Raw genomic sequence first — 23024 nt, forward strand, 5'->3', positions numbered from 1 at the left:
AGAACCTGCAGCCTTGAAAGAACATCTTCATTTATAGACACCAACAGGCATTTCCATAGTCCATGCGGTTGATAATCAATCCCTGGACTAGGGGATTTCTCACCTCCCGTCGGAATCCATTTAAAGACTTTGCGTTGGTTACGCATGATGTCAAAGCAGGAGCTAAATATGTTATCTATCTGGTTTGACATTTATAATTTATTGTTCATTTGGAGACCCAAATTACGGACCACCTGTTTTGGAGTTGGACAGGGGCAGAGATTTGTGGGCCACCAATCATGTGACCAATGCTCATGAGCCTTGCCATAGAGCAAGATCTCAGTTTTGCTGCCGTTTAATTGCAAATTATTAGTATTCATCCACTTATCAATGTGGGACATACAGTCTTTGAAGCGTGACTTTGTTTCCATTGGTTCTGGGCCAAGACTGATCAGAATCTGAGTGTCGTCGGCATACGACACAACCTCCAAACCATAGGATCTGATCACTTTGGCCAGTGGGGTCACATATAAGTTAAAGAGTGTTGGGCTCAAAATCGAGCCCTGTGGCACTCCCATTTTGACTGGTCTACTGCACAAGATGATATTTCCCACCTGTGCTGTCGTAGCTCGGTCAGTTAAGTAACTCTTGATCCACTGTAGGGCCTTCCCCCTGATACCAATCTCCCAGAGCCGATGTTCAAGAATGCTGTGGGAGATGGTGTCAAACGCTGCTAATAAATCCAACAGGACGAGAATAGATGACTGCCCTCTGTCCAATGCCAGTCGGATGTTATCAGTTACTTCCAGCAGAGCTATTTTGGTACTATGGGCTGCCATGAAACGATTGAGAGGGGTCTAACAATCCCTGGCTCTCAAGATGGACAACAAGCTGTTGGTTCACCAGCGTCTCGAGCATCTTCCTAAAATACGGGAGCAGTGATGTTGGACGATAGTTGGAAAGAAGTTTAGGATCTGCAGTAGATTTTTTTTAGTATTGGGCTAACTCTGGCGGATTTCCATATTTTGGGGACTTCAGATTGTGTCAGTGACTTATTAAATAAGTCGGTAAGGTTATCTAACAATGCTGGGGCTATGATTGAAAGAAATCTTGATGGCAAGGGGTCTGTTGGTGAGCCAGATTTTAGTTTTTGCACAACTTTGGTCACTTCTTCTGAGTTACACTGGACAAATTCGTCCAGAATGTGAGGAGGGTCTAAAGCTGTCCTGGGAGGATTACCTAAGACAATAATGTAGTCTTGTGGGGGAAAGGAGTTATTGCAATTTTGTCGTCAAAGAATTTAGAGAGGGCGTCAATCCAGTCTTGGTGGTGGTGTACATTTTTTTTTAATTTGATAAAGCTCCTTATTGGAGTTAGCTGCCTTTTCAATCCGATTTAGGAGAAATAGTTTTTTTGTTTGTCTGATGTTTTCCATAGAATTGTGATGGATACATTTATATATTGCACGATCTATTAGATCTTTAGTTTTTCTCCATTTCCGTTCCGCTGTCCTTCAGGAGAGCTTTGCTAACTTCAGTTGCTCCGTGAACCAAGGGGCAGCTCTGGGTTTAATTTTTAACATTGTAAGAGGGGCAATTTTATCTAACACATTGCTTATTGTTTGTTCAAGGGAAGTTGCTACCTGATCAATGTTGTCATTTTGGCAAAATTGGATGGGGTTGTAGTGGGTTGTAAAAAGGGGTAGGATAACTTTCTTTATTTATTTGACTTATAAAGTGCACTATCACCTTGCAGGCATCCTGGCGCTGGTGGCTCAAAAAGAGCGGGAGAGTGTCAGGCGGGACAGGATGGAGTGAACAAGTTACAGTTATTTGGGAAACAGCCAGGTTTTGATCTTTTTCCTAAAAGGGAAACGCTATGATCTTCACCAGAGTAGTTCTTTCTTTCTTGTGGTCGGGTTTTGATAGTGTAAGCTGGGATAACAAATTTTATTAGGTCATGGTCAGACCATATTAATGGTAATGGTGGGTTAACCTTAATCTCTGTAGAATTAGTAAACAGTAAGTCAAGCGTGTGACCAGCGATGTGTGCAGGCTCTATTACCAATTGGGCTAGCCCCAAAGTGATCATACTTGAGATTAACTGATCTGTGTCAGGATCAAGAGCTAGTTCAGCGTGATAGTTAAAATCTCCTTTTAGAAGAAAGAGATCTGAGGCCAATACGTATGGAGCGATTGTCTCAAGTATCTTATGTGAAAAATCGTTTTTGGGCCAGGAGGTCTGTATACTAATGCTCCTCTCCACACACCTTCAAATGAAACCTCCATTTTAAAGACACATAATTCCAATTTGTCAATACTTATGGTTTCTAAGGCGGTAATATTCACACCTTGGATAGTGCCTATGAGTAGGCCTCCTCCTCCTATTTTTTTTTCCTATCCACACATATTGTATTGTGGTGGAAAGGCAGTGACCACATCTGTGGAGGCATACTCTTGTAACCAGGTTTCTGTAATGAAACAGATTTCTGGTAACTCAGTATCCATGAGGCTCCATATTTCAACCGTGTGTTTGGGAATAGAACGAGCGTTGAAATATATTGCTTTTAATGGTTTTGGGATTTTGGTGTGATTCCGGTAACAAGATGTTTGGGTTATGCTTGGTGAAGCTAATGTGTTAGAACATGATGTCCTTTGCATCCTACTAATAGCTGTGTCTCCTAGTGTGGCTGAATGTCTAAGGTATGGATAATTTAAATCTTTCAGCTACTGACTTGAATATTTAAACAGAGTCATCGTGGTAGCTTACTGGGTTGAAGAAGGAGACGCAGGGAAGTATAGAAATGGGCAGGGGTCCAGGCAGCTGGCAGCGTTCTGGCGCAGACGGGCTTGCTTTTGGCGTGCCTTGGCGCACCTCAGCGCGCATCCGCTGCCCTGCCCCGCCTTTTGTAGGGCTGGAGCCCAGTTGGAAAAAAGTAGCGTGCCAACTGCACTTCCAGTAGGCAAACCGGCAGACCGGAAGTGATAATTGTGCCTTCTCGTTCCTCCGCTCAACCGGCGCAAGTCGTAGCGGAACGTGGACTCAGGTAGTTGCTTCAGAGGTAGGTGATGACAAAGTGTCAAAGTGAAAAAACATATACGACGCAATTAAAAAGAGGGGGATAGCACTTTCTAATCTCCTCTCATTCTTGGCTGGGGCTGGTGGAGTATGCCAAGACGGTGGCCAGAAGTCTAGTCTTGTTGGTGTTTATTATTTTGAATGAGATCTTCCGCTGTAAATGTATAACTTTTTCTCTTTAAAAAAACAAAATGCTGTTTCGTTGGATCATTCTTAGGTCTCACTCACACACCCCTTTACCTGTCTGTTGTTGAAGACATCTTGTCTCTGATACATTAAAATCTATACGTTCTATATTTTTTAAGAAGAATTTTATTGGCAGAAACGTAGAAAAAGAAAAACGTTGCGTGCAGAGCAGAGGGAACATCAGGTATTCTTAACGTGTGCCACATCCCACCTTACACTACCCTGAGATTGTGCGACCAGTATGGATTTGTGCAATAGGGTCCGCATACAATAAGAAGGTCCAGACAACAAAACGTTGCCCTACCCTTTCCAAAGCGTGACAGCGTGGAGGAAGCTCCAATCTACATGTATCCAGCCCATTTTGGTAACTGCTGACCCTCCCTCAGAATCGCCAGCAGACACGTCCAGCCTTTGGAGCATTTCCTCTTCACTGTGTTCTCATTAGATGGCGTGTCACATGTGTCCTTCCATTGCTTGTATTAAGGGAACTACGTTTTTGTTCTTCATTTAGCACTCCATGAGAGTTGAGTTACGTTATTGAATTTTTAAAGCGTACTGATACCTATGCTGGTGTTGTGGCACTGAAATAGACCTGAATAGAACATTTTCAATAAAACCAAGCTTTTAAATTGTTGTGAAAACATAAATGTCCAGAGGTTTTCCGCAGGGTCACAGGAAGCTTGTTCCAATCCACATATTCGCAGCTGCCACTGTAAAAGACCTCTCCTCCCCCACAATCCGAGCCCACTTGAATCCTGGAATTCTCACCAGAGGGGCATCAGAGGTTAATGGATTACAGCTATGGACATAATAAAATAACTTTTATTAGATGTAGCCTGGTCCAGACCTGTACATGGTTCTATGGACAAGACACATAGATTTAAAAGTGATCTAGTCACAGGCTAGTGTAGGGTATCCAACGTTGCTGATGCTGAGAAAAATCGGGGCGTCCCAATGCCAGTCTTACAGTTGCATTTGGAATCCTCTGAAGTATTGTCAGTGATCTAACAGCTGCACCCAAATGGTGAGCCTTGCAATGATCAAAGAGACTAAGATTAACCTCCTGTGCCACCACCGGGCGCACAGCAGATTGAAGAAGTGGGAGAATTTTTCTCAACACCAGGAAGCAGGAAAAACCAGGTGGCGGAGGGATATCTGTTTTTCAAGAATCACCTTATCGTCCAAGAAGAAGCTGAGATGCTCAACTGGTTCGGCCTTGCAAAAAGGATTAGCCCAGGACAGGGACCAAAAATCAGACATAAAAGGACAGATAGAAAAAAATTGCCCATGGTCTAAAGCATCTGTTTCATCTGCATTAATCTTCAGGGTATTAATAATATGTGTTTGCTTGATCTCTCTCCCTTATGTGTGCTGCCTCTTTCCCCAAACCCCTCTGCCTGGTTGCTTCCCTCTCTCCCCATGGCTAGTCTATTCCTTCCCTGCCCTCCAATGCTCATCTGAACCCCTTCCATCCCTGCTGCTCCTGCACACTTAGTGATGTTAATTTCTTCCCCATACACACCTCTGTTCCTCATCCACCCATCCCTGTTACATTCCTTTTTTTAAAATAAATAAATTTATATTTTAGGAGGGCCGAGCAGCTGAACTCTGTTAATGAGCCGCTCCTTTCTTTTTCATGTTCTGTTGTGCATAATTTTTTAATTTGCAGGTCTAAGGTTGGTGCCCGCCATCTTGCATGTGACAAAATAATTTTACAAAATGGCTGCTGCATCTAGAAGAATGAGTGTGCATGTTTTTCTTTTATATAAACCACTGTCAAAGCCAAGTGGTCTGTATTAGCAAAGCCAAAAGGGTGAGACCAGTTTGCTTTACCAATGCTTGTTGTAACAATCAGTGTTAAAAGTTGAAAACCACTAGAAAATAATGCCACCGAATCTCCTCCTGTGCTACTGTGAAGAAATGGAGAGTGTTATATGGTGTGGTTGTGTGCCGTCACCGTGTGATACACTTACTAACCCCTTTAGGTCCAGCTGGTTTAGTTTGTTAAAACCATCTAGCTCAACCCTGGGTATCTGTGGCCCTGAGCAGCAAGGCTTGCACAAAGGAACAAGTGTAAAGCATTTAAACAATTCAAGAAAAAATCAGTGAGACACTCAAGAAATCCGACACCAATTGAAAAAAAATAGACTGTATTTTTAGACACCACAACGAAAAAGATCCACAGGAGGGTTTGGGGTTATAGATTTTACAAGGTACAGTAAATATGTACTTTTTACATAACTGTTAACAAGCATCAGCAAATTCAATTAATTTGACACGAAGAAACTTTATGAGCAAAAACTTTGGTTGCAGTTGGTTAGAGTTACCTTGAGCAACCAACTCCGACATATTTAATTTAATTTAATTTGCGTGTTTATATAGCGCTAGAATCACTCCCGGGGGAGTATCTCCGCGCTTCGACCGCTGCGAAACCCTTCCTGGCTTCCCTGAGAGATGGTCCCTTAATGGGTATCTCCAGGGTGAGACCAGGCATCCCCGGCGGTCTGGTGGGGCCGTTAGTGAAGATGAGGCAAGCTAATGCCCAGAGTTGCCGAGTGTGATCGTTGATCAGAGTGGGCACCGAGGCGAGAGAATTATCGAGTCCGCTGACCCTGGTCCAGAAACCTGCCGCGCCGGGAATCGAACCCTGGTCCCGGGCCGTCCTGTGCTCTCGGGTCTGCCGCCTCTAACCAGTGAGCCACACTACTTCACTGGAGCCAGTCAGGGGTACCAACATGGCCTAATCAGGTGAAAGCAGTCTCCAGGAACGTTTATCTTTTTAAATGGTTTCCTATAGTGATGATGCTGTGGGTGCGTTGCAGTCGAGGGGGGTCTTCCTGTGGCTACTTCTCAGACCACGATTACAAGGTCCTGGTTACAAGGTCAACATCCCTCGAAGTCCTCTCTGTTCTGGAAGAAGTCCAGTTGGCACCAGGCTACCAGTCGTACAGCATGGCTGTCACAGCCAAATCCTTCCTTGGGCGATAACTTGTCTAGTGGGCAACCAAGCTGCACTCTGATGACTTTCCCGGGCTGAGGGAACTCTAGTGCAAATTTGAGTATTGGTCCTGGTCTCTGGTGCTGCGCAGCAGCGGTTGGTGGAGATGTGCAGATTCTGGGCTCCCAACTTGCCCCAGCAGACTTCTCAGCTGTTGTGGCCCTGGTCTGTGATAAGGAGATCAGCCAACGGAACTTTGGAGTCTCTTTTCTTCAGCTGGGCTCTGGATATGACTCGGGACACAGCAAGCACAGTCCCTTCTCCTATGCAAGCCACCAGGTTTCAAAGGTGCACTCCATGACGGTGCAGCCACTCTTTAACAGGTTCTTGTTTCTTGGTGCAGCAGGGTGGTCCTTCTTCCAGTCCAGCCAAGAGCTGAGTTCTGAGTGCCAGGGGTGCCCTGAGCCTCATGGTAAAACCGGTCAGTAGCCATTTTGCTTCCAGGTTCCCTCCCTCCTGATGACCACTTCCTGGGAAATGTGTCATCTTACTATCCCAAGAAGCACCAGTCTACCCACACCTCACATGGCAGAACCCCTCTGTCAGCGTCTAGAGCTCCCAAGCCCAGCCCAGAAGTGTGGCTACCAAGGGGGCTACACTCTCCAGGAAATCTAGTTTCCCCTTCTCTGTCCATAGTGCCAACCTGTTTTCCTAGACAGTGGAGCATCCCTTCTCCCAAGTGTTACCCATTTGCCCTCCAAAGGCGGTATTTCCCTTGAAGCTCGACCCATAGGAAAACACTCAAGTGGCTTCCTGCAGGAAGGAGGTAACACCTCTCACCAGTGCTGGCTTCTATAGTCTCCTTTCCTAAGAGTCATAGCAAGTCTTCCCAGGAGGGCAGAAAGCTGTCTCAGGTACATGCTCCTTGTGCAACCCTCTAGGGCATAAGAGACATAATGCAACAAAGTGGAAACTTTGTAAAAGTTGCACACTGCAACTCGTCCCATTAATTTTGACTTGAGGGTCAAGTTGGGCTTAATGTTGTCTGAAACCCTGGAGTATCCACTTTGGTCGCACTGTTTAGGAGTTAGCACACCTGAGGGGTCATCTTGTAACCTTGTACTTGCCAATGGAGCAACCAAGTATTTTACAATAAAAATTACAGTTTTGCATTTTTACAACCAGAACACGTAAAATACATGTTCTGCCTTTAAAATATTTGCACTCTGCCTTAGAGCCTGCCATGGATAACTTAAACATATTGCCGAGGGAGGTTTAGCTTTGCCATTCCTTTACATGGCAAAGTTGAAGTTGGGCTAGAACTTTAAAACTGCTCTTACAGTCTGCAACAGCAGAATGGGAGACTGTGTCACACCCAGGGTGGCACAACCAGTGCCACTATTTAACTTCCATACCCCGGGCACTCTGTGTACCATATACTGGGGACTCACAGGTAAGTTAGCCTATGCCAGTTGGGTTTAGCCAATGTAACACACGGTAATGGGTCGAGGACTGGCACTGATGTCTGGTTAGCAGGCCTCATTGCACTCTCAAAGTCTACAAACCTTCAGCATCAGTCCAAAAACTTGGAGGTGACCATAGAAAAAGAGGCATTTCCTTACTGCTCCATTTTAAAGTGGGGTTATATTGTGGGACCAAATTGGACCTTGCATCAGTTCTAGGTGATCTCTGTAGGTCTCTTGATGGAGGCAGTGCAGTGAGCTAGTCCTCTGGACTTTACAGCGGTATCTAATTCCTTTGATCGTGACGTGAACAGACTTCAGATGATTAGTATAAATGGCAGCATAGAGCAATGGTTCGGATCGTTTCTGAAGGATAGATTTTAGGTAGTTTCTGTTTTTTGCACAGAAAGTACTGTGTCTAAAATAGCTCTGTTGCATAAAAATAAAACTTAGTACCAGGGTCTGTGATATTTAGAGTGGAACAGAGGCAGACTGCCACAGCGATGGGGTTAGTTGAGGGCTTGTCAATAATGATTGATACAAGCAATTCCTAGGTTTGACTTCTGAGACAAAACTTACTAACATCATATCCGAGAGAAGGAAAGACGTGCTGTGGCAATCAAGAAAGAGAGCCATTCGCTGGGACAGGAGACTAATGTAGACAGCAGCATTGAAGAGTAGTTGTTGAAACCAGGCTCAAGAAAGGGAAACCAGGATACCTGACAGGGGATCACTCTTCATGGGCAGACGACACTGGGACAAGAACACTGTCCCCAGTATATGGAGACATTGACAACGGAACCAGAAAGTACTTACACTGGCAAACGTAAACATTGTCACAGGAAGCGAAAGTGATTGGAACAAGAAACCCCCAAACTGAGATGCAAACACTGGCACGAGGTCTCACCTTTAAGGGATCTCTAAAATTGGCAGAAATCAACCCTCATTGACCCGCAGCACACCACAGGCACCAACATAAATATTAGTCTTTTCCTTAAGAACTCTTAATTTTAGGGCAAGTCAAATGCACACCACACAACACACATATGCAGACAAACACACTCTCCTGCAGACGCATGCATACGATCAGTTGCAAAGGCAGACAAACATTCATAGGGATTCACAAGACAGTTCGTCATACACTTAAGAAGAGCCCACTATCGGCAAATATCACTGCTAATCCGAGACAGACTTCGGCACTATTCGGACATGACAGTGACAGTAAGCTAGCTGTTCAGAAAACCACCAAAATAACACACCGCAGAGTGTATACACTAGGCTCATGGCAGACATACAAATGTGCAATGTTTGTTAGATATGCAAAGAAGTAAGTGTGCTTGGTCGTGCCCCCCCCCATTCCATGAAGATCACAGAGAGTCTTACATTTTCCTTTGCATCTCTTGTTCCTCGTTCTTGGTGCATTGGTGCACGATAGGTCTCATAATTTGACTCTGTATCTGCACCAATGAGTATTATTCGAATGTTAGTTAGATCATGTCTGATGTCTTACTGGCTTGGTCCAATGGAGGCAACTCTCCTCAATTTGTGAGTGAGTTTACACAGTTTGTACTTCTATTTATGATGATTATGTTTGCTTTCCTCTTTATTCCTTGCTATCATCTGTAAAGCGCTCTGAAACCCTCACGGGTCATGTTCGCGCTATATAAAACTGTATAGATAAATAAATAAGCTCAAAACTGCTGAGACCTGTTGTTCGATTCCTCCTTTCAATGAACGGATCAGCTGGCTGCACTCGTTCACAGTTAGAGGTTGAGTGACTAGGTGGATATTGGTCATTTTCACTGAGATGTGCACCTTCGCAAGATCAGGCATGGGGGTAGATTTAATCGAATTAGCTCTTTTATTAGGCTGCAGTGGAGCCATTAATTTGGAATTGTATCCTTGCTATCTGTGATGAAACAGCTGTGGAACTGTATTGATGGCCATAAAACAAACATTAATGTCCTTTTTGTGTCCGAACCTTCCAGGTGGCCTGACATGGCTCCAGAATGCAATGTCCAGGTCCATGTTTGACTGTTTTTTCTGTCTTCTGTCCTACAGAGGCCTCTCGGGGGAAATGTGCAGCGCACGCTATTGCAGTTATTGCCATCGTTGTAGGGCTGCCACTGTGGTGGAAGACAACCGAGACCTACAGGGCCTCCTTGCCCTACTCGGACATCAATGAGCTGGACAGCCTATCTGTAAGTATATCTGGTGACCTACTAGATCACACATGAACATTCAGACATATTTGTACAAGCTCAAAGATGCTTTATTCGAGTTTTTCTCATAAAAGCACATACAATCACAAATATAAAAACATCGATAAAAAAGCTCCACTACATTTAGAAGACATTAATTCATAAGTAAAATTGTGAATATAATATGCAGGTAAAATAAAATACAGGCTATCCCGGAGTACAATAAAAACAATCAGCTGCCTAAAACCCTCTGTCTGATAGTCCATGCCCATCCAAGATATTTGGCTGTAGCTTTAACTAGGGCAAAAAAGTGCTAGTGCAAATAATTCTTAAAGCTACATCGCTACTGGTGGTGCCTAGGTTTTTGCACACTGGTGTTGACCAAATGTGCCTGGGTTCTACATAGGTTCTACAAGCAAATAAGAAGTGACCAATTGTTTCCTTAGGTGCCCCACAGGCTGGACAGTTGCTATTGGATAACCCCCCCCCCACCTGCCTGTTAGAGACCTAAGGGGGAGAGCACCAGCTCGAATTTGAAAAAGGAGCTTCCTATCCCGAGGCGAGGTAATAGCATCCCAATAGGGTTCTAAGCTGGGATACAGTTTAGCTTCTAAAAAGCCTCCAGCCATAGAACCAGACTTGGTGACTCTCCAGTTCCAAGTAGCCACATCTTCCCAATAAATTTCCTTTAAAGCTTTTTTGCTTGGGAATGGGGCACCCCAGAGCAGTTGGAGACCAAGATCACCCAGCATAGTTCTAAGGACATTTAGCCAGCCTATTTTATGGAACACATCCGCTTTGATTATAGCTAGAAATCCCTCGGCGTAATGGTAAAGCTCGGGAGTAGTCCAGAGCCTCCTCCAGTATAGAATCGGACCGAGCCTCGCTAGAGCTACTACAGCCTTCCTGCCCAGATCGTACCTAAGTGGGAGCAAAGGAGTACTTTTGGGAAGACCGGTGATTGCCCTGAGAAACTTATTTTCTGATGTTTGTAATGACTCAAGCTTCTCAAAGCCCCACAACTCGGCCCCATATAGTGCAGAGCAGAGGGCATTGGCCTCGTAGACCCGCAATACTGGCTTAATCGGTTTAGTCCTAGATTTTCTATGCTCCGAACCAAGAGCACCAGCCAATTGTCTAAGCCTTAGGACTGCAATATCTATATGCTGGGACCATCTAAGATCATCTGATACATAAATACCCAGATACATAAAAGATTTAACCCAGATACATAAAAGCTTTGACTATCTCTAGAGGGCGGTACAAAAGGGGGTGGTGATGGACGGAGCATCTGAATCAATCAAACACTCTCACCCAGTCAAAAGATCTGGGTTTAATCCATCACCGTTCTTTAGCCCACTCTGCCACCCCAGTTCTGACATGGCTATATGCAAATCAGTCTGACCCTGTGCCTCATGGGAACAGTCCAGCCCGAACTGCCAAGCCATGTCTTCCCTGGACCGGAAACAAGCTTCCGAGGACCGGTTTCTGGCATTCCAGCCGTCTTCAGCCCGGCTTGCTTGAATCCAGTGGCAAAGTGACCAAGGGACTCACGTCTGAGCATACCCTGCCACACTTATGGCGGCCAAAAGCGGTACAAAAGGGGGTGGTGATGGACGGAGCATCTTGTACCGCTATCTCTAGAGGGCGGTCATTCATACTCAGCTTGGATCTAAAACTTCGATGCAGGACGGTGGTTATCTAACAGTGGTAAAGCCCTGCTTCAAGCAATAAGTTAAATTGTAGATTATCCTCTGCTTAGAAGGGTAAGGTAAAGTGTTAAAGAGTTCGCTACTGGACGATCATTCTGGGTTTATACCAGCCATTTGGGCAGAGTTAGTATCCATTTCATTGAGCCATAGGCTGATGGTTTTGAATAGGTACATCCATTTGCATTCTCTGATGTTTAGTATGGTATTCAAATTGCCTCCACGTGGTGCCAATGAAATCTTTTCCAGTACCAACCATCTGAAGGACTCTGGGGTGTGGTTATGTTCTTTAAAATGTTCCACTAGGGGGGCTCTAGCTGTGGAGCAGCGGATTCTGCTGCAGTGCTGAAATATCCGATTTTTGATTTTCTGCTTTGTCTGTCCGACATACATCAAATTGCATGGGCACAGGATAGCGTAGATGACTCCGCTTGTGTTGCAATTGGTGAGGGATTTCAGGTCTATAGTGAGATTGTTGTACACTATTTGTTTGGTTTCCCAGCATGTAGGGCATGCTTTGCATGTCGTGCATTTAAAGTGGCCAACCACTTCTGGTAGGATCCATAGTCTTTGTATAGTAGGTGCCTGTGGAATGTCCCCCATTGATCGCACCACATGGTCCCTTACACTCTTAGCCCTTTTGAATGCATGCATTGGAGGATCCGGGCTGTCAAGAGTGTCCGCAACCAGACCCCAGTGCTTGTTGACTATTTTCCGTATTACGTTGCTCTTGGTACAGAATGTAGTTACACAAATCATACGTTCTTAAGATGTGGTCCGCATTTTGGGTACCAATAGAGATGGTCTGTCTTGGTACCAGGCTCGTTTACGTGATCTTTTTACAAGACGCTTTGGGTATCCCCTGTCTATTAGGCGATTGATCAGGTCATCGGATTCCTTAAAATAGTCCTCTTTGAGGGAGCAGTTTCTTCGTATTCGGAGAAATTGGCCGAAGGGTAAGTTGTCCCTTAATCCCCTCGTATGATGGCTCGTGTATCTCAATAGCGAATTTCTCTCAGAGGGTTTCCTGAAGAGTGTGGTGTAGAGGTGATCGTCATCCACTTTAATACTAACATCAACATCGACCGATTCTTTGCTCATGTTCATTGTGAATTTTATGTCATCCGATTGGATGTTCAACCATTCCAAAAAGGCGTACAGGGAGTCTTCGTCACCTGTCCATGTCATCAGGATGTCATCTATGTATCGATGCCAGGTGGAGATCATGTCACGATATGGGTTTTCTTGTGCCAGGATACATTGGTGTTCGTATTCAGACATGTACAGGATGGCCAGATCTGGGGCGAATGCAGCGCCCATAGCAACTCCTTTGCTTTGGCTGAAGAATTTATTCTGGAACATAAAGAAATTCTTTGTCATCGCAATTTCTAGTAGGCCCACTATGAATTCAGTAGGGACTGCCGCCGGTTGTTCTCGTCTCTCAAGGACTCTTTTTATACAGTCTAAGGCTGGTCTCTGGGGTATGCTAGTTATAGCGAGACAATGTCCATCGTAACCAGGATTTTGGTTATTTTTATTGAAAGGCGTTAGGTCTATGAAATTGATGACCAGCATTGTATCTCTGAGGTAAGTGGGAGTGGCACGAACCAAACTGCATGGACATTTGCTAACAGGGTACTTGAGATCGAACATCATTCCAACCGGACTACAGGTACGAAACAAACCGACCATCTTCGTTGACAATCCCAAATTCAAAGAGGGTTTCAGTTTTGTGGCCAACAACTGCTCCCGGCACTGGATGGTGCTGGGAGTTGAGACAGCGAAAGATCAGGTGGAACAGCTCACTAAGGAAATTGAAGAACTCAAGGCAGAGATTACAAGTCATTCAGCTTTTGCAGATGCGAAGGACACCTTAGAACAGCTGAAAAAACTCTGAAAGAGTTTGATGTGGAGACTCAAACCAAGAAATTGGATAAGCTTGCTAAGGACATTCAGTATTACGATAGAAAGAAGACATACCCCTACCTACAGCCAGATTACTACAGACAAGATAACCAGGGCCCTTTTTCAAACAGAGGGCGAGGCGGCTACAGAGGCACACGAAGATTTACCAACTTCTCCGACTTCTCCTACAGCAGAGAAAGTTAGAACGAGCAGAACCCACAGGGCGGCAATTATCAACAGCAAGATCAATGGTATCAACCGTCCCACCAACATATGAGTGGACCCCAATCGCCTTTTTTAGGAGACACCCAATAGAGACCACCGAGAGGGAGAGGCAGAGGAGGGGCATGGAGCGGCCGCCCCAACAGAGGCCAGAACCAGCAGAATTGGGATGGTGGCAGACAGCAAGGCCAGAACACCAAACAGGTGAGATTCCAACCGTAGGATCACGGAGAGAGGAGTACCAGGAGGAAGTCCTACAGATGGTAACGGGGGACCCCCGAGGACAAGTCCCAACACCAGCCCAATCATAAATCTGTCCAACCACACACTCACACAGGAGGAGACAAGTGTACTCTGCAAAGGATTATCATTCGTACCTACTTCTCATCCAAACAGATTTAACATACAAGCAGAACTCACCAGGTTCTTTAGAAAGATGAGATTGAAAAACCTCTTCACCAACAAACCACCACCAGCCATGACGGCCTTTACAAATCTACGACCTCCCTCCACCTTCATGCCTAACATGGCATCTGTCTCCCATAAAATATTGACTTATTAGAGTGTGGTGCTAAGGGACGTTCTCAAAGCACTAGTAAACAGGTCCTATGTAAAACACAACATCACAGCAGGAGAAAGGACAGCCTTGGAATAACTCAAACAACAAATCGGTAGTGATCAAACCGGCGGACAAAGGTGGATCCATAGTTATGCTCAATACAGAAGACTATAAGACAGAAATCTATTCACAACTAATGGATGGCATCAGCTATAGACCGGTGGCACTCGATCCAACACAGGAGATACGGAAGGAGATTCTGTCACTCACACAAAAAGCCCTAAAGATGGGATTCGTGACGAACAATGAGCTACAATACCTTAATGTTGAACAACCAAGGATACCTACTATTTACGTACTACCTAAAGTATATAAGAACCCACTGAAGCCACCTGGATGCCTGATCATTTCAGGCTGTGGGTCACTTTTAGAACCACTATGTAAATATGTGGATGTCTTCTTAAAACCACTTGCAGAAGCCACTCCCACCTACCTCAGAGATACAATGCAGGTCATCAATTTCATAGACCAAACGCCTTTCAATAAAAATAACCAAATCCTGGTTACGATGGACATTGTCTCGCTATACACTAGCATACCCCAGAGACCAGCATTAGACTGTATAAAAAGAGTCCTTGAGAGACGAGAACAACCGGCGGCAGTCCCTACTGAATTCATAGTGGACCTACTAGAAATTGCGATGACAAAGAATTTCTTTATGTTCCAGAATAAAGTCTTCATCCAAAGCAAAGGAGTTGCTATGGGCGCTGCATTCGCCCCAGATCTGGCCATCCTGTACATGTCTGAATACGAACACCACTGTATCCTGGCACAAGAAAACCCATATCGTGACATGATCTCCACCTGGCATCGATACATAGATGACGTCCTGATGACAAGGACAGGTGACGAAGACTCCCTGTACGCCTTTTTGGAATGGTTGAACATCCAATCGGATGACATAAAATTCACAATGAACATGAGCAAAGAATCGATCGACTTCCTTGATGTTAGTATTAAAGTGGATGACGATCACCTCTACACCACACTCTTCAGGAAACCCTCTGAGAGAAATTTGCTATTGAGATACACGAGCCATCATACGAGGGGATTAAGGGACAACTTACCCTTCGGCCAATTTCTCCGAATACGAAGAAACTGCTCCCTCAAAGAGGACTTTTTCAAGGAATCCGATGACCTGATCAATCTCCTAATAGACAGGGGATACCCAAAGCGTCTTGTAAAAAGATCACGTAAACGAGCCTGGCACCAAGACAGACCATCTCTATTGGTACCCAAAATGCGGACCACATCTCAAGAACGTATGATTTGTGTAACTACATTCTGTACCAAGAGCAACGTAATACGGAAAATAGTCAACAAGCACTGGGGTCTGGTAGCGGACACTCTTGACAGCCCGTATCCTCCAATGCATGCATTCAAAAGGGCTAAGAGTGTAAGGGACCATGTGGTACGATCAATGCTGGACATTCCACAGGCACCTACTATACAAAGACTATGGAACCTACCAGAAGTGGTGGGCCACTTTAAATGCACGACATGCAAAGCATGCCCTACATGCTGGGAAACCAAACAAATAGTGTACAACAATCTCACTATAGACCTGAAATCCCTCACCAATTGCAACACAAGCGGAGTCATCTACGCTATCCTGTGCCCTTGCAATTTGATGTGTGTCGGACAGACAAAGCAGAAAATACAAAATCGGATATTTCAGCACTGCAGCAGAATCCGCTGCTCCACAGCTGGAGCCCCCCTAGTGGAAACATTTTAAAGAACATAACCACACCCCAGAGTCCATCAGATGGTTGGTACTGGAAAAGATTTCATTGGGACCACGTGGAGGCAATTTGAATACCATACTAAACATCAGAGAATGCAAATGGATGTACCTATTCAAAACCATCAGCCTAGGGCTCAATGAAATGGATACTAACTCTGCCCAAATGGCTGGTATAAACCCAGAATTATCGTCCAGTAGCGAACTCTTTAACACTTTACCTTACCCTTCTAAGCAGAGGATAATCTACAATTTAACTTATTGCTTGAAGCGGGGCTTTACCACTGTTAGCTAACCACCGTCCTGCACTGCTTGCTCTTAGAAACAATTATGACATGCAGGTTGTACTACCACACGTATATGTACTATGTTATCAGGACGTGTACTTTCAGAGGACAATATCCATCAGTAGTTATGACATGTATAGCAACAATGTGAGATGCAACTACGCGTGTAATGTATCCTTGTAAACACTGTCATATATGTCAATGGAGCGACGTATGCTACCAGAGGACAATATTTATTTAGAGTTATGACATGTATAGCAACAATGTAAGATATAACCATCCGTGCACTGTACCCCTGAAAATTTGTTATATATGTCAATTAAGCGATAAATTCTGTGGACATTTCACCCTTGTAACCATGCAGGAGTTAGGTACTACTATTCTAGACACACAAATGCTTTTATACAATCGTGAATCCCCGTACCACCAGCGTTTTTAGATGACTACTGACGAGGCAAACGGAGTTTTGCACTGACTCCCTTTACTTCCAGCCTATCGCCCTTTTGAGACATTCCCTGGCTCACGCCTCACACGTTAAATGAGGAGGCAATTTGAGACCTAACGCGATTGGCCCGTGATGACGAGCCCCTTTCTCAACCAGTACTCAGCGGCTGCACCGCGAGCATCGTCAGATGCAGTAAGGAAGTCTAGAGGACTGACGACGGTCACCGCGCTTGGGTAAGTAATCTTGCCCCCTTCTTTGGAACCTGCATAGTACCCTGTTCCAACAGCAACCCGAGTCCTGCATGTCATGCGGCACCGGTCTGAATGTCTCCTAACCTTGCGCGTTAATAATTTCGAGGATTTTGTTATTTTTTAACGGCGCTTCTTTTCTCAAAAAAGTCCTCCCAACCTGCACGTTAATTAGTCTGTGCAAACTGTTTCGAATTTCGAGCATTTCGGCCCAGCCTGTATTCCATTGAGTCTTGAATACATGCGCTCAGGCACTCGTAGCTCATAAGGCCCCGGGGCTTTTACAATATCTACCCTTTTAAAACGAATCCCTCCCAGCACTGCGGGCCCTACGCGCTCACCGCTCTACAATGGCTTGTCCAACTAGCGCGCACAGATTAGTCCCCATGTACTGCATCTAAATGGCGGTCTTTCAATCTTCCCTACACAGCGCGCTGAATGTTTGGAAACACCAGGATTAATCCCTGATACGATGCCTACACTCCAGTAAGGATCAGTCTCCAAGTAAGTTCCCCTTTCTACATAAGTATATTGCTTCTGGCAGCCCGGTCTAGCTAGATACTGAGCCCCAGTCTCTACCAATTATGTCTTAACAGAATATCAAGGAGCCAGCCCTGGCCCACCCCAAGACGGTACAGATGCTAACCGTTCTTTGATGTATGTAAACCCGTTCTAATTTTTATAAATACAACTGAGTTCACTAACCCTTTCCTAAATGTAACTACAGCCTCCACATTATTCTTGTAGGCTCTCCTTTCTCACTGTCCTGATGAAGACCCCAACATGAGGCCACAATTACCCTTCTAGCGTACTATGGGGGTCGAAACGTAGACTACGCCATCCCAGCACACCATAGGACGCAAATAAATATATTAATTTGACCTATTTGTGATGCAATTTTGGAACCTTTTGTACACTTTGATTGTAAAGGCGTGTTTTGATTTTAACGTGAGGTCTTTAAAAAGTCACACCACCTTTACCCGGTCCCTCACAACCTTCGCACTTTCCCTTCCCTTCCCACTGAGAGCACTCTGAAATGTAATGATTTAATAATTGCACTCAAGTACTTTTGTTTATTGAAATATTTGATACAACTAAGCTGATTAATGAACGCAAATACCAGTATTGCGTGAACACTGATTATGCAGAAATAAATGCATACAAATCTTTCCCTTTTTGATTCCTTTTGATAAATGTGTGTAAATCTATGGTAAATGGTTATGTGGCGACTATCAGCTTGATATGGTACAGACTAAATATTGTACATGAGTCACATTGCACCCCAAATGATGTAGGGCGGTACAGGGTGGAAGTCTGATGGGATCTCTTTGAGCACTTTGAGAGACCCAGCGATAGATTTCGCTATTCATTGGTCATAGCACATATCATCACTGGATAAGAAACACACCTACTTTTCTGACCCCTTGCTATTCTTAAGTTGGTATTCAAGTAATTGTTAGGGCTGTAGCATTGGTTGGTCCTAAAATATTCCCTCGGACCCCCTCTCTTTGTTATAAATTGTGAATATACTATCCTTATAGGCCTTTCTAGCAATGCGAATAGCCGTCAGTTCTCTCCTCTTGATAGCGGAGCCTAAAGCCAAGCGGGCATTCCTGCACTGTGTATTATACCACTTTGCTGGCTTAATAGTTACCCAACTGATCCTCTTTATTGGTTTCAGAAAATGGTTCCTGATAATAGAAAAAAGATTATCGTGGATTTCTGTTACTGTATTTGGGCATCATATGGTTGAATTGACCTGCTCCATGCCCGTTATCGCTTTAACCGCCTCAGCCTTAATGATATCCATAGACCGTTGGTTGGATAAAACATATGGCCATTTTAACCTGCGCATATCATTTGTAGGAACAATCGAGGGGACACTACCCCTCCCTGAAGTCGGGGTCTCATTGTCGGGTGTCCACCATTTGTGCTCAACGCACAACGGGTTATGATCGCTTTCGATCCTCCATTTAACTTCCATGTCGCAGACTAATTTTCAAAGTTTTAAGCTACACAAAACAGTCTATTCTACTCCTATATCGCCCATTGTCAAAGGTGCATGCCCCCGCCTTGTCACTCTTGGTCCTCCCGTTTAGTGCCCGAAAGCCCCTTTCGAGGCAAATAGCATTTAAACAGACAATTTCTTCCGACCATCGAGTGACAGGATTCAGTTCTAATTTGGGGACCCCCCATTGCCTATCCTCTTCCTCCCCAGCAAAGTCGTCACAAATGGTCAAATGTTCAAAAGTGCGGTTCAAGTCACCGGCTATGATAATGTTATTGTCCGGCGAATGGGTTTCAAGGAGGGAGGCCAAAGCCGCTAAAACTTCTGACCTCCCACCCTTATTGCCCCTGGCATAGACATTATAAATGTCGAGCCATCCTAGAGGACCCAAATCCACTTTAATGTATTTGATATCTTTACTTACCACCTCAACCACCTTGACAGTTAACAACATGCTTTGCTGGACCCAGATAGTCAGGCCACCCATATGACGACCCTTAGGACCTTTAGTTGCTGGAACCAAATAATTGAAATACCCCAGGGCAAAAGAGGGTTCACACAGCCACGTCTCCTGGAAAATGCACACGTCGAAGGTGTTAACAAAGTTTAGCCAATCCTGTGATTCCTGTTTAAGGCGCATGCCAGCTATGTTCCATGAAACTAGCTTTCCCAAACATCCCACTCACCATAAGAAAGTCCTGGGGGGGGTGCCTACTGGGGAAGTAGAAGGGGGAGTAGCATTGCAGATAACTGCAACAGGATCAGTATTTCCATTTATCATATCAACCCGACATAAAGGATAAACAGGAAGAGGGTTAGTCTTCCTGCAAGTGACAGCTAGCTCGGTTACTACGCAGTCAGTCACAGTCATTGAGGCCCAAAAGGACGTTAAATCTATCTCTGTGCCAAGCTCTATTTGTTTTCGTAGGTTTTGTATTCCACCCTCCTGTTCCCAATGGAAAGCGAAAGTTATTTGCGGGCATCTTATTCATGGGGTTCCAGTGACTAAAATTGCCCTGAATACCTGGTCTGTAAAAAAAAACCCCAGAGGCAGTATTTCAATGCCCTGTCCATTTGTACTTCGCTCTGACTCCCTAAGGATCCTAGCTACTGGTATCGGGCTATTAAAATTTATGACTATACAATCGCCCTCTCTGTTTTTCCTAGAGCTTCCCAAGCATGCAACTCGGCGGGCCATAATTATATTGTGACCTACCATATGCCCTCCTTCAATATTTTGTGAAAACCAGTGAGTAACCTTGTCCTTTAATTGAAAATAGTCTTCTCTTTCCCCTTGGCGGAGAGGAAGGACTTTGGCCAAGACCACCATTAAAGGAGTGCTTTGGGGGGTAAATCTAGGGTAGATAGGGTGCCTATGCCTTGGACCGGCTTATTTGGATAAATAGGGCCCTTGGCCAGGTTTAGATGGCTGAGCACCGACTTCCTGATGTAACTGCAGCGCCCCTGTGAGGCACTGGCTTACCTCAATACCCAGATCTCTACTCCTTGGGACAGTTACTCTATTGTCACTGTTTAACGCAGGCCCTTTCACTGTTTGGGATGCAAGTTTGCATGGAGATGTTAATTGGGAATCATTGTTAACTGCCCGTTCGCCTACTTGTGTAGGGTCAGCTCCCACCATCTTGTTAGCGGATAAAGAATGTAACATTTTAGAATAGTTGGTAGTGACTTGTTCCAACTTGCCTAAACTAGCAGTGATTATTTTCAATCTCTCTATTAGGGGGGAGTATCAGAGATCTAATTGTGTGTTCTAACTGCCCCAACAGAGCCCCATCACCTTGTACAGCAGCTATTGGCTTAAACATTGGGTGAGGTTGTACCGAAGTAACAGGCTGAATATGGTTCGAAGTGCCCAGAGATTTGGCCCCTTTATACATTATCTTAGGGATTTTTGCTCTTTTACCTTTCTGTCCACCACCCCCTCGCTTTCTTTTGCCTGTAGGTAAATTACATGAAGATGGAGAATCAACTATATGGCAGTCAGGGATAATCGGGGGAGGAGTTACACAGGGGACAGTTAACACCTGGATGGCACTACCTATCTGTGAGTTCTGTGAGCTATTCCCCAAGGAGATATTACTGAGCGAATCTAACTCTATGCTAGTCTGTGGCAATCCCAAGTCACTTAAGCGTTGGCTTATACGGTTCTCTGGAGTGGTGCAGTGCTGAATTAATCCCAAGGAGGACCGGTTGGAAAATAATTCGGTCGACAATCTTTTTTCAGCGTCAACTATTTCTTGATCCAGGGCGGCTGCGACCCGAGTAATATAATTGTCTAGAGTTCCCATTAGACTTTGACTGGTCGATTTAAGTCCAGTCTTACCCCCTTTATCCGATTGAGTGGGCATGTTAAAGGAACAAGACTCCGGTGAATAGGTTGACATGTAGCAAAATAGTATACACGAAACAAATTAGTCCTTAATAGTTATCAAAACGACTAGTACACCTAAGGGTAGTAGCAATATGTTGAACAGAATTTTGGTGGGGTGGCCCAGCCCGGCCTCGTCCGGCCCCAGACGGCCACAGACTTCCCCTTTTGCCCAGGCTTAGCCGGCGCCCGCCTGCGCGCGTTTTGCTTGCAATGTGATGGTAAAGTAATAGGAGGTAGGGGGCGGGAAGAGGACCAGCTGCGGCAAATCAGCGCCGCTGTGCACGCTGGTCCTCTCAGTCCCGCGGGCGATCTTGGGGTCAGTCTCTCAGTCCGATGGCAGATACCTTCCTCACGCTCCACAATGCGAGCGGCGCCCGTGCAGCGGGGGCCGCAAGAAGTTGTTTTTTCCCACAAGGAAGGTCCACGATATCCAGGAGTCCCCAGCAGCAACACCAGCTCTCCCTCCACAAATCAAAGGGCAGGTAACACCAGGTAGGCGCTCTCCACAGCGAAATTTAACCGGACAGGAAGTGGGGGCGGGAAGAGGACCAGCTGCGGTAAATCAGCGCCGCTGTGCACGCTGGTCCTCGCAATCCCGCGGGCGATCTTGAGGTCAGTCTCTCAGTCCGATGGCAGATACCTTGCTCACGCTCCACAATGCGAGCGGCCCCCGCGCAGCAGGGGCCGCGAGAAGTTGTTTTTTCCCCAAAGGAAGGTCCGCGATATCCAGGAGTCCCCAGCAGCAACACCAGCTCTCCCTCCACAAATCAAAGGACAGGCAACACATTCAGACATATTGGAACTGGATGCCCTGCTGATGAGTGAATCCTCAGATTTCTCACTTTCCTGGTGGCACCAAAACCTGTTTCACACTGTAGTCTGATAAAGATGTGCGCCTGTGAGTTGGAAACTTCTAAATCAATTGGTAACTGATTTCACCACTATCGTAGTATCACCAAGAAGTAATGTGCCTTTCTGCTAGAATTTTTTATCTCAAATTCCTGTTGGTCAGTCAAACCCTAGCACGCAATCTTGTGTAATTGTGCAAACCTACCAGACCAGGCTGCTATACGTGCACACCTGCTGGTAACTGAATGTCCATAGCAACACCTTTCCTGGTATTCTAGAGACCCTTCCTAATCCCCAGCCTTCCTACCCTTGTTATCAGTGATCCCATATTGTCTCTTTTGCACCATATCTCAATACCACTCAAAACTTCTAGGCCATGCTACTGTGTTCATTCATCTTTGGGCTGTGATTTATCACAACATTCCTGTCCTTAAGTTATAGGAACCGAGGATAAGACCTAAAGTGACAGTAGGAGATAGTTCTGTGTCTGCTTGTCATAATGCTGTTCCTCATAGTTTTTTGTACTGCAGTAGTGTGCCAGGGAATTCTGTGTGCTCCAGAAATGGGCGTTTAAGCTTTTGTTTCTAATTTCTAAATTAGTTAAACAGCGCCACCACATGGCAGATGGTTATAAGTGCAAGTGTTGACAATTAAGTGCCGGTGCCAGCACCTGAAACCACAGGCTCAAATTAAGTACTGGTGCTGCTTTTGCTCCTTCAGAGTTGCCAGTTAAAGACTGTTCACATTCAAGATG

General features: G+C 45.1%; 1 protein-coding gene across 1 annotated transcript in view; it reads left to right on the forward strand.

Moving 5' to 3' along the window:
• PIGS (phosphatidylinositol glycan anchor biosynthesis class S) overlaps nt 1-23024 on the forward strand; it is a 176403-nt gene that overhangs the window by 29387 nt on the left and 123992 nt on the right. The window contains exon 2 of the mRNA XM_086955161.1: nt 9706-9845. Coding sequence (XP_086811287.1) covers nt 9706-9845 — 140 coding nt within the window. The remainder of the gene's footprint in view (nt 1-9705; nt 9846-23024) is intronic.

This window comes from Lissotriton vulgaris, chromosome 2_1 (genome assembly GCF_964263255.1).
Source record: "Lissotriton vulgaris chromosome 2_1, aLisVul1.2, whole genome shotgun sequence".
NCBI lineage: Eukaryota > Metazoa > Chordata > Amphibia > Caudata > Salamandridae > Lissotriton > Lissotriton vulgaris.